The 18,097-nt window shown below is 37.6% G+C and overlaps 1 protein-coding gene across 4 annotated transcripts in view; it reads left to right on the top strand.

The window, feature by feature from the left end:
- Positions 1-17,634, top strand: part of DIAPH3 (diaphanous related formin 3) — a 496,362-nt gene extending 478,728 nt beyond the window's left edge. For all 4 annotated transcript variants that reach the window (XM_030813469.1, XM_012506844.2, XM_030813468.1 and 1 more), the window contains one exon: positions 16,584-17,634. In XM_030813469.1, coding sequence (XP_030669329.1) covers positions 16,584-16,846 — 263 coding nt within the window. In that variant the 3' untranslated portion in view covers positions 16,847-17,634. The remainder of the gene's footprint in view (positions 1-16,583) is intronic.
- Positions 17,635-18,097: the final 463 nt, after the last annotated feature.

The following is an 18,097-nucleotide window of genomic DNA, read 5'->3' as shown; positions in this document are numbered from 1 at the left end:
TAAGCAAATCTCTCTGTCGGTATAGATATATGAATGTGGTTAGATTGTAGGCTTCCTGAAGGCAAGAACTGTGTCTGTTTATTCTCTGCCATATCCCTGAAACATAAAGCAGCGTGGCCCACTGTTCATACTTTTGACTAAATGAATGAAAGCATATTCTTTATCTTGTGCCTTGCAGTACACCAAAGAATTATGAAACATTGTCCTCTTGAATGTAGAATCTTATGATAAAATATGACACATCTGCATTAAAGTACCGCTTTGGACACAAAGAATGCGAAGTACATAGACTACTTCGAATAGTTGATGGTCATCACTAGACTTGAGTATGCGGCAGGGGCACAAAAAACTACAACACCAGGCTAACTAGGATACAAAACATATGAGAGAAATACAATACAAGTTGGCATCGCTATGTTTTGGAAAATCAGGAGGTCATATTTGGTTGAGATTTGAGGGATCAAAGATTATTATAGACAATGATTCAGACTAGGGAATAGGGTATTCCCTATTATATAAAGAGTTTTATGCAGTATTATATATAGTTTCATGCAGTATTTTATATAGAGTTTGCTGCATGAGTACAGCTAAAAAGTTTAAAGGCATTTTAAGAAATTGCACTATTTCCTAATAGAATAATAGTGTCCTAAAGCATAGCTTGCTAGTGAGAGAAAACTATATGCTAAAACTTTAACCTTTAAAATAGATTGAAGCCAGGCATGGAGGCTCACACCTGTAATCCCAGCTACTCAGGAGGGTGGGGGGGGAGGATCACTTGAGCCCAGGGTTTTGAGGCTACAGTGAGCTATAATGGTGCCACTGCACCCCAGCCTGGGTGACAGACAAGACCCTGTCAATAAATGATTATTAAATAAATAATAGAGCAAGATTTTTGTGGTTAGCTCATTTTTGTTAAAAAAGAAAACAACTGGAAAATAATTTTATGACTCTGGACCCTTCGTACAAATTGGGTAGTATTTGTCAAAATGTGAGGATTTATGTATAATAACATCAAAATAACTAGCTTCTAATATTTTCCAATGTACTAGTGAACCTGGGCCATAGATTTTGCTGCTTTTGTGAGTAGATATACAGCAAAGATAAGTATGGACAGTACTCTGTACTATATAAGCAGAAAACCTGGAAATTAATATTCCTGGTTCTCTTTAACTAGAGAGCTAACTATATTTCTAGGATATTTGTCAGAAGCAATATCAGTAAAAATGAAGTGTCTCATAGTTTCTTTTTGGTTCATTGTACTGATATAGAAATACTTCCTGCTTCTTTTACAGCATTTACTGTTTAAAAATGTTATTAAAGTGCTATAGTTTGGAGCCAGAAGCCGAATTGGATTACTTGAGCTTGAATCAGAGCTCCACCCTAACTTGCCTCTTAACTAGGACAGGTTTCTTAATCCCACAAAGCCTCCTTCCTCATTGTGAATTGGAGAATATAAAAATTATACTTTCTTAGGCTATATGATGATTTTTGTAAAGCAGCTTGTGCAAACCTGGCACTTAGTAAGTGCTCTAACATACTAGTATTGTTTTTATAATGAGTCTTGTAAAACATAGCCTGAAATGGAAAAAAAAATAACCTTAAAACAGTTATTTTATTAATATGTTGGTGAAAAAGTGAACATAATTTTGTTATAACTAAAATTTGAGTTCCTTATTTGTGGATTGTGTTACAGTTGAAAAATTTTTTTAATCTTTTTGTTTTTGAGAGAGGCTCTCACTCTGTTGCCCAGACTGGAGTGCAGTGGTGCAGTCATGGCTCACTGCAGCCTCAACCTCCCAGGCTTGAGTGATCCTCCCACTTCAGCCTTCCAAGTAGCTAGGACTACAGGTGTGTGCCACCATGCCCTGGCTAATTATTTCTCTTAATTTTTTGTAGAGACGGAGTCTTACTATATTGACCAGGCTGATCTTAAAGTCCTGGGCTCAAGCAATCCTACCATCTCTGCATCCCAAAGAAAGTGTTGGGATTACAGGCATGAGCCACTGAGCCCAGCATTTTGTTGTTTTTTAACAAAGTATGTGTGATATGCCACATAATAAACCTCATTGGAAAGATAAGGAGTAACACCCCCCATTATAATAATCTTTAATAAGTAAAGCTATAACTAGGTACAATAAGATTTGTATATACCAGGAGAAAAAAGGCAAGAGATTAGATAAGATAAATAAAATGATTCAGATCGGAAGGTTCGTAAGAGTTGCATTACCAAATGGGTTTGGTAAAACTACAGAACACATTGCTTCCATGTTCTACTCCAGACAGCGGTCTTTTCGTATCATGAGATTCCATTAATTGCAAAGGTTTCTAGATTCCAGTATTGCAATGTTTTCCTTCCCCTTCCAAATAAAATGAAAGCCAGTAGAGAAAAGTAGTACCTTTGCAAAATCTAAGACCTTTAGAAATAGAATAATTAATTAGTAAACATATTATTGTTTTGCCATAATAGTTGTAAATGAGTGTACTCTGTTCTATATTTTTTAAGTCACCAAAAGTTATTCAGGGAACTATAATGCCCCATCAAATTTAATGATTGGTGACAGGTGTAGCCGTCTGACCTCTAGTGGCTATAGCTTATAGCTGCATTTTCATTGATTGAGTTAAAAAAAAAAAAAAAGACTAAGGAAAGAAGTCTTCTTAGATCCTAATAACAGAGTTCTGCAAGTAAGTGTATGATTAGCGTCCCTGAAGTTCTGCTGGTCTAATTGTTGGGGTACTACCTCAAGGAAGAGAGGTCAGAACCAACTTCGTTAATCTATGAGTTTAAATGCTTGCAATGTGTCAGCAGATCCTGCCCTGAGGCCCAGCAGCCAAGCAATCTCTACAGCATTTTTTTAATAGACATTCTAAAGTTCATAACAAGCTCTCAACACTGATATTCAACAACACATCATAGGCTTTCATGAAATATTTTTAAAATCCTGATAGGATACCTATGTATGACAATGTATGTTTTTATTAGATATCTATATGAATAATATATCTTTCCTAATGTGTAGGTGTGTGTGTTTCTTAAATATTTTGGGGTTTAAATTGACAGCATTACTCTTCCTCATATACTCCACCGTGTTTTTGAGACAACCCTTCTGAGTTCAGGGTGCTGCTTGTGACCAAGAAACCAAATGGAACTGACCAACAGTTTGAGGACATAAACCTTCTGATTATTTTGAACCATTGAACTATCAGATGCTACATTTACTGTGATGCCCCAGATTGAAAAAAAGTAGGAAAATTTGTATTTAGAGTTGAAAAATAAAAAAGAGAACATTCTGCCATGTGATAGTAACATATTTTTCTTTGTCTTTAACATAAACCATACCGTAATACTTGATGTAATTTATTCTTTTTGTACATTGTGTCTCCACCGAGAATTCTTATTTCTCTCGGTAACTTAATGAATTGCCAAGTATTTATGGCCAATATGGGTCTCTAATTTTTTTTTAATTTCAAATACTATATGGATTATAAAGTTCCACATACTTTAAGGCTTCTGTGCTAACACTTGTAGCTCTTTTAAGAGGATGTATGTGAAATGGAACAACTAACAGTTACTGTATCTTGTCCTCCTTGTCCATTTTCCTGCTGTCAGCACCTTCTTTAGCTTACCAGGAGTACTATACTCTAATTTCTTTCTTTTCTGCCCTCTGTATGGTACATTTCTAGTCTTTGTGTTTTGTGTTACCATAGAGACAGGAGGTGCTCCAAAGCCCAGAGCCCCAAGAAGACAGACTGGAAGCAGGTCTTTGAGGAGACAGTCCCTGCTGACAAGAGAAGCCTAAGGCAAGAATCTACAGCAGTAAACGGAAAGAGGGGGATTGTGTGGCCCAATCTGATTGTGTGTCCACAGTCTCAGGAAGCACAAGCTCTGCCAATGCTGTGTTAAAAATGAGTTGTTTACAGAAACCAATTTTACAGAGACCTCAGTGCAGCCTGGGGTTTCATAGGAATCAAACTTGGTGTTTTATTTGCAAAAAAATAACTGAAGTGACATTGACCTATTCCTTTTACTATTTTCCTCATTAAAAGGGAGCAGCTTCTGAGAAAGGTCCTCTTTGCCTGACTTATTTTGCTGATCAAAAATCTCACCTTTAAAATAAAGGTTCATATTCTTTGACTTGGCAAAAACCATCAGAATTGAAACTGCAGTTTGATTGCAGAGGACTCTACAACCAGCACCCAAATCATTGATCCAAATGTGCTAGTTATAGAAATAAGGAGTTTCTGTTTATCCTAAGTTGTCATGTAGTCATTACTCCCTTCATATTTTAGATAACTTATAGCTTTTAAACATTTCTCTGTATTTAATGAATTGTTATGTTTCCTACTATATTAACTCATGTCATACTTGTTAATATTTTTATGTAGTAGAAGGCTGCTAAAAGATTTAAAAATAATATAGATTTTTGTTTCTTTTTCTTTTTCTTAGAGATGTGATGTGAGGTCCTGTAGGGAAAGTGGGAAGAAGAGAAAAATGAAAAATTTAACAACAAAATAATGTGAAATAGAATTTACACTAACAGATGTTTTCTGAATTACCTTTAAAACCAATTTCTTTTTTGGAAAGGAAAAAGACCCATGCTCACGGTGTTTGCTGGATTTTTTTTCCACAGATCTAGCAGTCTAAGCAAGGGAAGAATTCAGAGAAATTCAGAGAACGTCAATATTTCTTCCTAGGTTATCTGCACAAAACTGTCCTTTGAAGGAAGAAAGCCACTTGTCTGTAAACCTGTAAATAGAAATAAGGATGAGTAGGGCTCTCTCACTTTCCTCAGACTGACAGTAGGAGGCAGTAGTGTACTAGCCTGAGTACTCTCTTTAGGGTAATGCCTATGACTCATGCCAGATTTCTTTTTTTCACTCATTTTCTAGAAATACATGAAACTAAAATTTTAGAAATAGTTTCAGATTTCATAATGAAGCTTGGTACCATCAATCTAGTACAAGATAATGCTGCTATGCTATGAATAGAACAATAAAAAAAGGCCAGTCTATCAGCTTCTAATAGTGGCAACACTGTGAACCTAACCCCCACATAGGTCCTGATCCAATATGAATCGGAGAATAGCATAAAGGTCAATCTCATTTTGAAAGGAAGGAGAATTAGATTTAATAAGTTAGATCCTCCTAATTTTCATTGATTTACTAAAACATGTACAGAGCTAGTAAGCAAAAGTAGAAGAGTCTCTGAACGGTAACCCAGTCTCCCCATGCCTAGATGGCTGGATAAACAGATGCCAAAACATAGACAGTAGCAACAGTAGGCTTGCACTATTAGCATTCAAATTTTGTGAGTATATTTTTAATCTTTAGCCTTTGTCTATTTTGCCATTCACAGAAGCTACCTAAATCCAAATTACCTAGAAATGTATAACTGCTCCTTCCTCTTTATATGAAACAAAATCACAATAAAATGCTAAATATTGGAACAATTCATTTTCACTTGTTTATAATATATACATATTCAACTCAAAATAAATAATATATAGGTAATAGCACCGCAAAACTCCAGGTTCTAGATCTGTGCTGTCCAATACAGTAGACAATAGCCAGGTGTGGCTCTTAAGCTCCTGAAATATGGCTGGTCTAAATAGAGATCTGCTGTAAGTATGAAATACACATTTGATTTTGATGGCTTAGTACAAAAAAATGCCAAAGATATCAATAATACATTTTTGCTGTATATATGTCAAAGTGATAATATTTGACATTGGATTAAATAAAATACATTATTAAAACTAATTTCACCTTTTTTTTCAATGTTTAATGTGGCTTCTAGAAATTTTTACCTTGCATGTATAGCCCATTTTTGTGATTCTCATTAAATTTCTATTGGACAGTGCCGTTCTAGTCTCAATGTTGAGTCCTCAAGGGACCCAAAAGCACAAGAAATTTACAATAAACCAAAATGATGTGTCATCAGCTGTATCTGGGTAATATTACTCCAAAGTGTTTCCTTTTTTTTTTTAAGGTTTAGTTTAAAACATTAAGTGAAACAAGGCAATAAAATCATGCCATGCTTAGGTTTAGCCACTGAAGAAATAAATTATCAAGCACTTGTTATGAGGCGGGCATTGTGCTAGGGCTTGGGAATACACCAGTGAATAAAACAAAGATACCTGCCTTCATAGAGCTTATGTTCTAGCAAGTTAGGTCACAATTAGATGGATATGAATTAGATTTCTTACTACTTGAACATATTTCTATGTTTAGATATGGCTAATATAGTATATATGTAGTAATAGGCCAGGGAGAAGTAAAGGAACATTTCTATGTATATAGTCATACACAAAATTACAAAAACAGTTGTAAACACAAATGTATCCCAGGATTGAATTTTCTGATAAATAAAAACATTATTTTAAGCAGATTCTTATTAAATGCATATCAAAAATCAACCTGAAGTATTAAGTCCACATGGAAATTTTTTAAGAGTCTATGAACATATAATTGTATTGTTTTACAGTACTGCACACCCTAGTTGGCTTTAGCTTTTCCCCAGAATTTTGAACTACTAAGCGAATATTGTTTTGCATGTTCATTATAGAAATGACAGGATCTTAAATGTTTCAAAAGCTTAGCACCTAGCATGGTGGGCTAAACCCTCATTGAATTAACTAATGAACTGACTTAACCATAATTTCAACTCATGATCACTGAAGGAACAGTTGAAGAAACTATAGCTGTTTGGCTTGGAGAAGAAAAGATTGAGAGAATATAATATCTGTCTTCAAATATTTGAAGGGCTGGTGGGTAGAAGAGAAATTGGATTTAATACAGCCCTAATGGAAAAAATCAACAGAGCCAGTGACTAAGATTTCAGGGAAACAAACACTGGATAAATCTAAGGTAAAACATGTAATTATTAGAGCTGACCAAAGGTAGAATATACTGCCTGATGAGATTGTGAGGAAATGACTCGAGGTCTTCAAACTGAGCCTGGACAGCTACTTGATAGGATGCTAACTAAATGTAATTCAAGCATTGGCTAGGTGGTTCCACCAAGTAACAAGGGGTCTTTCCATTTGATTCTACATTACATGATTCTGTGAATCAAAATGAAATGAAACAGAAATAAGCATAAGTTATTCAGAAGAAATACCTGTACATTCGAAATGTCTAATAAATGTTGAAGAAGTTTAAGAAATAAGGGAATATACTTAAAAGCACACTATGTGATGAGACTTAGAAATGGCTTCAGAAATATATTCTAGTCCTAAAGTATTTAAAAATAGTTAGCTAGTTAGTTTCTAATACAGCTCCCAAGTTATTAGCACTCAGAATCTACCTCTCCCTAGCCTCTTCATCCTTGGGAAGTGCTCTTTCCATTTCACAGCATGTCTATTTGCCATGGCCTAATCATGTGCCCCCAGAACCATGAGGGCCAACGATTTGGACTGAATTTGCCAGAGGCAAATTTAAAATAGCAAAGCCTATGTGGTCTTGGCAGTTCATGGACTTCTCTAAACCTCCATTTCCTTATCTATAAAATGGGCTTGTTGATACCTGCACTTTGGGATTGTTGTAAAAATTTTAAAATAGGCCAAGGTGGGTGGATCATGAGGTCAGGAGATTGAGACCATCCTGGCTAACACGGTGAAACCACATCTCTACTAAAAATACAAAAAATTAGCTGGGCGTGGTGGCGGGCGCCTATAGTCCCAGTTACTCAGGAGGCTGAGGCAGGAGAATGGGATGAACCCGGGAGACGGAGCTTGCAGTGAGCTGAGGTCGCGCCACTGCACTCCAGCCTGGGTGACAGAGCGAGACTCCATCTCAAAAAAAAAAATTAAAAATAGCATGTAAAGGCTAGGCACAGTGGCTCACACCTGTAACTCCAGCACTTTGGGAAACTGAGGCAGGAAAATCACTTGGGACTAGGAGTTGTAGGTGAGCCTGCGCAACATAGCAAGACCCCGTCTCGATTTTTAAAATGTTTAAGTTAGCCAGGCATGGTGATACGTGCCTGTAGACCTAGCTACTCCGAAGGCCAAGACAAGAGGATACCTTGAGCCCAGGAGTTCAAGGCTACAATGAGCCATCATGGCACTGCCGCATTCCAGCCTGAGCAAGCGACAGAGCAAGACCCTGTATCTAAAAACAAAACGAAAAAAAGATAGCATGTAAAAGGTTTATCAGGTATGTAGCATGTGTTTAATAAGTATACTGTCAAACCATATCCCTGTATTATTTCTCTACCCTCTCCCTCATGAACCACCAGATCAACTGACCAAATTACTTCTGACCTGCTATCTATTAGCTGACAAGCCATTACATACTTTAGAAATACTTATTTAATACCTGCCAAGCCACCTCCAGGTGACCACAGGTGCATAGTAGTCTGAGACAGCTGTCAATAACAGATAGCATGACTGATAAACAGACGCCATGGTTGGTTTCAGTCTGTTAGTATGAAGAGCGTGAAAGTGTGGTTTGAGAATGTGTTATTTGAAGTAGTAGTAGGGCATATGTAGGAACATTTAAGGAGGCCATGGTGGATACAGTATTGGAGCTCTGTTGTCAGGGCTGGAAATGCAGATGTGAGTCTTCTTCCTAGAGGAAATGGTTGAAGCTGTGAGATCTTGATGGAGAGAAGGTAGAAAGGGCAGAAAAGAGGGCCAAGGATGTAACTGTGAGAAATGGCCACATTGAGAGTTATGATTGTTTGGTAGAGGTTGGGAAGGTAGCACAAATTACCAAAGAAGATTTAAAATGAATCAACAAAAAGTAGAAGAGTAAGCACAGTCAAGGGCAATATCATGATAGAGCATGTTAACCAGGAGTCTGAGGACTTAGTTCTGTCTCTGGGTCTGCCTGAAAGTTACGTCTGCTTTCTCAATTTTATGTCAAACAAGGTAAATATACCCATATTGCCTATCTCACAGGGCTGTTATAAGAATCACATGAGTGGATATATGGGGAAAGTGTTTGCAAGCTATAGAATAGCCATATATAAAGGTAATATGATCATATCGATATTATTCCATAATAATGTTCAAAGTCACAAATAACATTCTACATTGACTCCTAACACCAGCTACTTGAAGTTAAGCCAGATTTCACAGGTCACAGTCCTCTAAAAGACTGCCATCACTTCAGTACCAGCTGCAAATTTGAGGTCCCTAGGTTACCCTCACTTTTGATCACTTGGCTACAAATTCAGTGCTTCCTCCTACCCTCTCAAATTCAATAATTTGCTAGAATGACAGAATTCAGGAAAGTACTATACTTACTATTACAGCTTTATTATAGCAAAAGAATACAAATCAGAAACAGCTAAAGGAGAGACACATGAAGCCCCTATTGTCCTTAGGGACGCATCACCCTCCCTGCATATTGATGTGTAAGGATGCACAGAGGATTACCAACCAGAAAACTCACCTGAACATCAGTGTCTTGAGTTTGCACTGAGGCTTTGTTACTTAGGCACAATTAGTTGAATCATCAGCCACATGATTGAGCTCAAGCTCCCGTTCCCGTCTCTCACTCAGAAATCAGGCTGATAATCATTTGGCTCAAAACCCCAACCCTCTAATCACATGATTGGTCTTTCTGGCTTGGTTAACCCCCATCCTGAGTCATTCATTACTATAAACGATCTAGCGGCCCACCATGAGTTACCTCATTAGCAAAAACTATCAGTTTAGGGTTTCAAACTATACATCTGAGGGGCCCAACATGAATACAAAATTCCAAGGCTTTAGAGGCCACCTCCCAGGGACTGGGACAAAGACCAGATGAATTCTTTATTACACACATTCCAAAATGTTGCAAATGTGAGAGAAAAAAGAGGCATGAGTAAATGCAATTGAGTTTAGGAATTTCGATGCTTTGGGTAATATTGTAAGGAGCAATTTCAATAGAGAGGTATGGATGAAAGCCAAATTAGAATTGCTAAGAATTGAGGGGAGAGGTGAAAAAGAGGAAAGCAGATATGGAGAAGAGTATCCAACTCAGGTAGCATATTACAAATCAGGAAGATAAGCAGTCAAACAGAAGAGTTTACATTACTATTCTCCTTAGAGGCTGAACCTATCCTGGGTGTTGTGTGCACAGAGCCTGCATCATCTTGAGCTTCCTTGTAGCCCTACACTCAATTAGAAAAACTCAACATAGGAAACTGAAATGGCAGTGCTGTCTTTGAAGTTTATTTAAAGGATAGTGATACAGAACAAGAATGAATAGAAGTTTATATATTAGTTTCTGCAAATAAAGTTCTTCATCAATTGTCTCCTCTATTCAAAGATATCATTATATTCTGCTTTGCATACTGTGTTTAGATAGGGGGAGTATTGTTTTGTTTAGTTGTTTGTTTTTACATAATTTGTTTTAATACGAGTTCCTGGCACCCCTGAAAGATTTTAACTATATGCAAAATGACCTTTTGCTCTTTGAATTATTTTTATATATTTTCAATACATAAGATAAACAGCAAAATGAAACCAAAGGAAGACAATTATTTATAACATCAGTAAATCAACGATAAGGAAAACCACAGGGATATGGGCTGCTGGCAGCCACCACTAACTTCCGTTATTGCATAGATTAAAAACATATATTTGTCACACACTTTACTATCATGTAGACCCAGTGGTACTTTAAAATTCTATTTATGGGTGATCCTTTTTCTTTCACCAAAGTAAAGCCATTGCTGGGGTGAAACAAAACAGCTACTTAGTAGGTCAAAGTAATAGTTAAAAGCAAAAGGTAAAGAATTGTGAGGAGAGACCAAATTTCAGGAACACTGAATAGATGTAGTCAATTTAGGACACCAGAGTTCTACATTCTTCCTCCTGTCAAGGCTGCCACAACTCACCATTGACCACAAAAGACAGGAGCTCAATTTTATATTTCATCTGAGAGTTGGCACTCCTAAGAAGCCAGTGGCCATTAGAACCACAATGTGAGGGGAGATCAATACTGACTTCAAAGGAATAATTCCTCTTTCTGAGCCATAACTGATACTTCCTGCAGCAGAGAAGTCTTCCCCAAGGGCCATGCGCCAGGGCCTTAGTTAGCCTTGCCTTCTTAGCTCAAGAAGCATAAAAACTGTTGGCTGAAATATTTCCTCATTTAGATGCCAAGTTGCGTGCATTCATATATATATACATAATTCTTTTGTCAGCAACTTTCCTAGTTTCCTGTGTCTTTTGTGTTTCTCAAGAAACAATGGAAATATTAGCACAGGGTGATTGAGTTTTTTTAAGCTTTCTTTGTCATCCAAATCTATACTCTGCCAAAGGTTATGTGGGACCCAACACTAGATGTAGTTCAAGGCCTTTATTCTCATTGTTAAGTCCAGTGGGTATCAGTATTTAAGAGGCATTTAACTCTCCAACAACGTTCAACTTTTAGCTCAGTTTCAAAGAAAAAGCTGTGGTGGGTCTCTAGATTCAATTCTTATGGTAAGAATCCTATGAAGAATTAAATTGAAATGAGTAAGTATTCCTATCTTAAAGGAAAATAGCATGTATTCTCATCGTGTTTATTTCCAAAGAAACACAAATACAAGATGTGTGGATTGCATTTTCTTACTGAATTGGTACTAAGAATAGCAGCTGGTTCTTTGCCTATCAGTACTACAATCAACAGTGGCCCTGAATATTGGCAGTAGTCCTAGATATATTGTACATACAGATCAATTGTAATATCTTAAACAGAAAAAAAAAAAGGCCTAGGATTCAATTTGTAAAATAATAAAACAAACTCCTCGCCTTGAAGAATTAATCATCCCACTTTGCCTTAGTATTTTTAGTTTCCATTTAAAAGTGTGTATGGTGAAGATTTGAGTTGAGAAATAGAAACACTTGTCTTTTTATTGATACCCCAGCCTTACCTTTCATTGAGTCCATATGTCCTAGGTATCATCTTGCATTTGTAACTGTCTAACTTCATATGAAAAGAATCGGCCCACCTGCCTCAAATTACAATTTATTTATGCCTCTGAGCACCTGGATAGAGTATAGAGTTTTTCCCCAACTTACAAGGTTGTGGGATCATTCTGTTGTTTGAAAGTCAACCATTCAGAAACTAAGTGCATGTTTTTGCATGGAATTTAGGTCTCCAGTCCACACAAAGCCACCAATAACAAACTTTTTAAATAATGGTAATAACAAAAGACACCTGGCCTTGACACATTATAATAAGATTTCTATGTAAGAGTGAACTTCAGGGGTCAGCAGTCACAGTGGCTCACACCTGTAATCCCAGCACTTTGTGAGGCTGAGGCGGGTAGATAGCTTATCCCCAGCCTGGCAACAAAGCCAGGCTTAAAAAACGTGAACTTCCGGCCGAGCGCAGTGGCTCAAACCTGAAATCCCAGCACTTTTTGGGAGGCCGAGGCGGGCGGATCACGAGGTCAGGAGACCGAGACCATCCTGGCTAACACGGTGAAACCCCGTCTCTACTAAAAATGCAAAAAAATTAGCCGGGCATGGTGGCGGGCGCCTGTAGTCCCAGCTACTCGGGAGGCTGAGGCAGGAGAATGGCGTGAACCCGGGAGGCGGAGCTTGCAGTGAGCCGAGATCGCGCCACTGCCCCCAGCCTGGGCGAGAGAGCAAGACTGTCTCAAAAAAAAAAAAAAAAAAAAGTGAACTTCCAGCTTGAGCACTTCCTCTACCTGCACTATCTCTAATTATAGTGGGATAGGCAACTCCTCCTGTCCAGCTTCATTTACCTGCTTTGCAGTTTAAGATCTGACTTGCTCAGTTCTACAGTTTTGGTCTCCCATGTCTGGAGACAAACCAAAAAGAAGGTGAAGACCAGAATGGGGGCTGTTGGGGTGCTGAGAGCTAATGTGAGGGCTGGGAATGAAGAGTTGTTATCTAGGAATTTCTAACAAAGCTATAAACATCCCTTAAAAAGCTCTTGTGCACTTTTCTTTTTTATTTCTTCAGTGGTCTCAGGAATGGCCTCTTTCCTTTTTACACTGTCTTGTCTGTTACTTCTCATGAAAGATTCCTCACCTGAAACCACAGAGGAGATAAATACCATCTTAGTTTTTCTCTTATCATTTTGTCCCTAAAGCAAGCCCGCAGCTATTTTGAGTTTTCTCAAAAGGATAGAAATGCTTTTGCCTGCCTTGGCCCATCCATTATTATTTACCTTTGTCTCCAAAGAAGTTCAAAGACCAAACGCTAAAAGAAAAACCCAGGCAATGCTAGGCATTTCATCCTTGGATCTGGTATAGATCAAGGAGTACTAAGACATTCAAACAGATATGCAATCCTTGTTTTTGGCAGCATGCATGTTCATTAGCAACCTTGACAAGAACTGTTTCAGAAGAGTAAAGGGTCAAAAGCATGACTGGAGTGGGTTCAAGAGAAAAATAGGGAGCGAGGAATTAAGAGAGTAAGTATGGGCAATTCTTTCAAAGTATTTTGCTTAAAGGGAGCCAAGAATTTAGATAGCTGGAGCAGGATGTGGAGACAAATAGAGGTTCCCCCCACCTCCTAAATTTGTGATTATTAGAGCTTCTCTGATGAGGGGAATGAGCACCTGGAGAAAGAAACCTTTACAATGCAGCAGAGAGAGGGCAAAGCAGCCAGAGGGATGTCCTCGAATAGACAAGCAAAAGTCACATCCGTCACTCACCTTGAGGGCTGTCCTCAGAGGGGAGCTCGGAAGGTTGATTCATCCTAACAGGAGGGGCGGATGTATGTGTGTGCAGTAGGCAGATAATAGGTGTTGGGGAAGGGGTGAGGCACGTGCAGGAGCTCTCTTCTGATCACCTCTATGAATGAGTTAAATGAGAGGGAGGACATGTTGGAAGTTTGAAAGAGTGGAGAAGGTGTGGAATAGTTGTCTGGGAGAATGGAAGGGTGAACGGACTAGGGAACTGTAGTGGGTTAAAGGTCGTGCTTTTGAAGTTCATAGTCATGAACCTAAGTGAGACCAGGAAAGAAATGGAGGATATGTGTGACCTTGGATATACCGTGTTAAGGTAGTTTACATAGGTGTACTATCTGCTTTACAAAGCTGTTGCGAGAATTCAGTGTGTTAGAAGGCATTTTGAAGTATAAGTACAGGACACCATTGTTATGAAACTTAGCTTTGAATTACTTAGCACTTTCCTTTGGCAAAAAGGTTTTCAAATTTCTTGAAGACAGCCTCAGTATCTCTAGAGACAGCATTTGGCATCTACCACTGATTTACTCAGTAACTAAGTCTAAGCAAATGACTTAACCTCCTTTTGCTTTTACCCCTCAATCTATATGCCGAGGGTAGTAATGTTTGAAGTGCAACAAAATACAGGCTATTCATAAGATGGTATGCATGTATGTGTTTTGTGTGTGTGTGTGTGTGTGTGTGTGTATATATATATATATATATATATATAAATTTTTAATAATTTGCCTACCAAGTTCATTATTTCTCTGAAGGAAAACCACTGACTTTAAAAATTCTGATTAGAAACTTTCCTTCTTAGGCCGGGCGCAGTGGCTCACGCTTGTAATCCCAGCACTTTGGGAGGCCGAGGTGGGCGGATTACGAGGTCAGGAGATGGAGACCACGGTGAAACCCCGTCTCTACTAAAAATACAAAAAATTAGCCGGGCGTGGTGGCGGGTGCCTGTAGTCCCAGCTATTCGGAGAGGCTGAGGCAGGAGAATGGCGTGAACCCGGGAGGCGGAGCTTGCAGTGAGCCGAGATTGCACCACTGCACTCCAGCCTGGGCGACAGAGTGAGACTCTGTCTCAAAAAAAAAAAAGAAACTTCCCTTCTTGGTTTCATTCAAGAAATAAAATAATGTCATTACTATTCAAATTAATGTTTATCTTGTGTCACAGAGTGTGGAAATAATTTCTTTACCCAACACATATTTATTGAGCACCTACTTTGCACCAAGGACAGTCTAGGCACTAAAGCTATAGCAATATTTAAAACAATGTCCCTACTTTCTTGGAGTGCATACATGCGCACGCGCACACACACACACACACCTTTCATATTCCAGACCCATATTTTGGGTAATTTAATCTCTTCTTTGCCATTAGACATTTAACTAGAGCTGTCCAATAGCAGAATAAACTGGATTGTTGGAGATACCATCATGATGGAGTGGTTTGCAGGAAATCAAATAAGCAAAGATAGGAACATTTTGGGGAAGGAGCAGTAAGCTGGCCAACATTCTACATTTAGCTACAAATGCAGTTTTAAAGTGTTCTTTGGGACAGAAGTGTGGGAGCTAGAAAAGAAAAGGATGTGGTCCTAGGAACTGCAGGAATACATCTACTGTGCTCTTTCCAGCAAACACAATATGTACATTATAAGCTACAAAGCATACACTCCTTTAAGAGAAAAATCACTACTCTATTAGATTTTGATTTTTGAGTAACAATTGCCCACCTGATATAGAAAGTGAAAGACAAAGTGTATTTATTTTCTTCCAGCAGCTAAAAGGTGATCATACTTCTAAAATTTGTTGAGATTGTCCAAGAAAGTGTGTAAAATCCTCATCCATCACTGGAAGCCTCTGGTCAGGAAATGACAGTGCAGTAAATATCTTCAGCAGCCACCTTTTAATGTACAAGCTGTTTTCAGTTGGAATTTTCAGCACTCACATAAAACACACTGTCATGAGTGACTGCTTGTGCTCCAAAGTCATTACTATTGGGACAATGGAACATCTCTCAGAGAATAACCAAAAAACTTTAAATGTCATGTCAGGTTTTTTGAAGCCATTTTCAAGCCCCATTCAAGGTTACATGAACATTGAGGGTGTCTGTTTTTTAAAAGTCATCATTACCATCACTTACCAATAAAAGAATGTATGTGTGTATGTATATATGTACATGCCTGTATGTATAGATGTGTATATACTTGACAATTACATGTAACATTCTGGTTTGCTAGGAAGTTTTAATTATTTGCTTGCCAAGTTCATTGTTTCTTTAAAGGAAAATAATCGACTTTAAATTCTTATTAGAAACTTTCCTTCTTGATTTCATTCAAAAAGGAAATTAATCTCATTATTATTCAAGCTAATGTTTATCTTGTGTCACAGAGTGTGGAAATAATTTATTTATCCAACAAATATTTATTGAGGACCTACTTTGCAGCAGGGCCATTTTAGGCCCTGAAGTTACAGCAGTATTTAAAATAATGTCCCTACTGTCTTGGAGCACACATTCTAATAAGACAGACAATGGACAAGTGAGCAAATATATTGTGTGTCCAGCCGTCATGTGTCCTGTGAAGGAAAACATGATGGGGAAGGATAGAGCAGTGCAAAGGGCAAATGCTATTTTGCACTGCTGTGTTTGAACAGAGACCTGAAAGAAATATGGGACCAGGCCCTGATAATAACCACGTGACAGGCATGTCAGGCATAAAGAAAGAAGGAAATGGGCATTAGTACTAATGCAATGGTTGGCTGTTATATTTTAGTTTATTCTTAAACCCCTGTGTGATTATTTTAAACCTGTCTTACTCTGTTGACTGTTTCTTTGTTTAGTCTATCTAAGAAGACTATTTATTGAGAATAATTATTTTAAATATGTTTCATAACGTGCACAGTCCTTGGTTATCATGGTGATAAGTTTTATGTTTCTTTTTTCCTTACTGTAGAAAATCAGAAAGTGCAGTTGACAGAAGGGTCACGTTCACACTACAATATCAATTGCAACTCAACAAGGACTCCAGTCGCCAAGGAGCTTAATTATAATCTAGACACTCATACGTCTACCGGGAGGATCAAGGCAGCTGAGAAGAAGGAAGCCTGTAATGTAGAAAGCAACAGAAAAAAGGAAACGGAACTTCTTGGCTCTTTTTCTAAAAATGAATCAGTTCCCGAAGTTGAAGCCCTGCTGGCAAGATTACGAGCTTTATAAGTTAAACTGGTTTTAAAAAAAATGATTAAGCCAAATATAAAGCCATGCTCTAAACTATAACACTTGAAAAAATTGCTTTTATGTAAGTGACTTTATATAGTTTTAAATTATGATATATATTAGAAAAATAAAGCTAAATATATGGTTGCAATGCTTTTTCTATGTACTGGAGGTTTTGGTTTATTCAAGATTGTAATGGGCTTTAATGCTTTTTTTTTTTGTCTCCTGGTATTCCTCTGTTCTATATTTGGTGGTTAAATTATACATATTGCTTTAGAGAGCAGGTAGGTGGCCATGTGGTTCAGCAGTGTGTCCTTAAGAAAATACCATCTTTCTAAGCCACTGGAATTTTTACTTTACTATTTTTAACATTAACGGATGTCAGGTCATCAACCTCAAGTCTTTACATATCCATGTATATTCCATATATATTGTTTATATAGGCCCAAGTTTCTCCTTAATTGGGATCTATATACTACAAGCACAACATCAGAAACATGTAATTGAATACATCAGGGCTATATATGTAAGGAAATGACTGGTGACCCCATTATCATCATTGTTGAATTCATGTTAAGTAGACCCTCTAGGGGACCATAAGGCAATTGAGCACATAACGAAAAATGATGCAATAAGAATGTATGCACTCTCTTTGCCAAATGCATGTGCTTTTGTGTAACGTGGATGTAAACAGTATTGCAGTGGTGCCGAAACTCTTGGTCTTAGCTAAGAGAGTATTTTTCCCCCGTAATTATGACTCTGAGATTAAATTGCCATTTTGAAATTTCCAAAGTAACAACATTTTTTTATTTTATGAATAAACTTGGAATTGCAATTTCTCTGATCTGACAATCAATGACTTTAACAAAGATCTAAATAAGTGTTTCAAGGAAAGTTTTCCTATGCAAATGTAATATTACCTCATTTGGGCATCATTGCTCTGTTAATTCTATATCAAAGAAAATAAACTTGCTACTTGCACTAAATGAAAAAAAATGCTTTCTTTTGTCTCCCTTTTTTGAAAACATATTCTGTGGATAAGCTGGGAATAGACTGTGCTATGCAGTCTGTCTAAGCATCTATTTTGCTTTATTACATGTAATAAGTAAGTGACTGTTCTTTTACCTTCAGTTAAAAAGCAGTTATATGGAACTAGTCGGGCAAGGTCTATTGCTTTTTATTTCCTTAAGTTGCCACCTCCTTTCAGCTCTAAGTTAATAAAGTTAATTAATTAGAACTATGAGCCAGGCC

This window comes from Nomascus leucogenys, chromosome 5 (assembly GCF_006542625.1).
Source record: "Nomascus leucogenys isolate Asia chromosome 5, Asia_NLE_v1, whole genome shotgun sequence".
Lineage (NCBI taxonomy): Eukaryota > Metazoa > Chordata > Mammalia > Primates > Hylobatidae > Nomascus > Nomascus leucogenys.
This window is presented reverse-complemented; position numbering and strand designations above follow the sequence as displayed.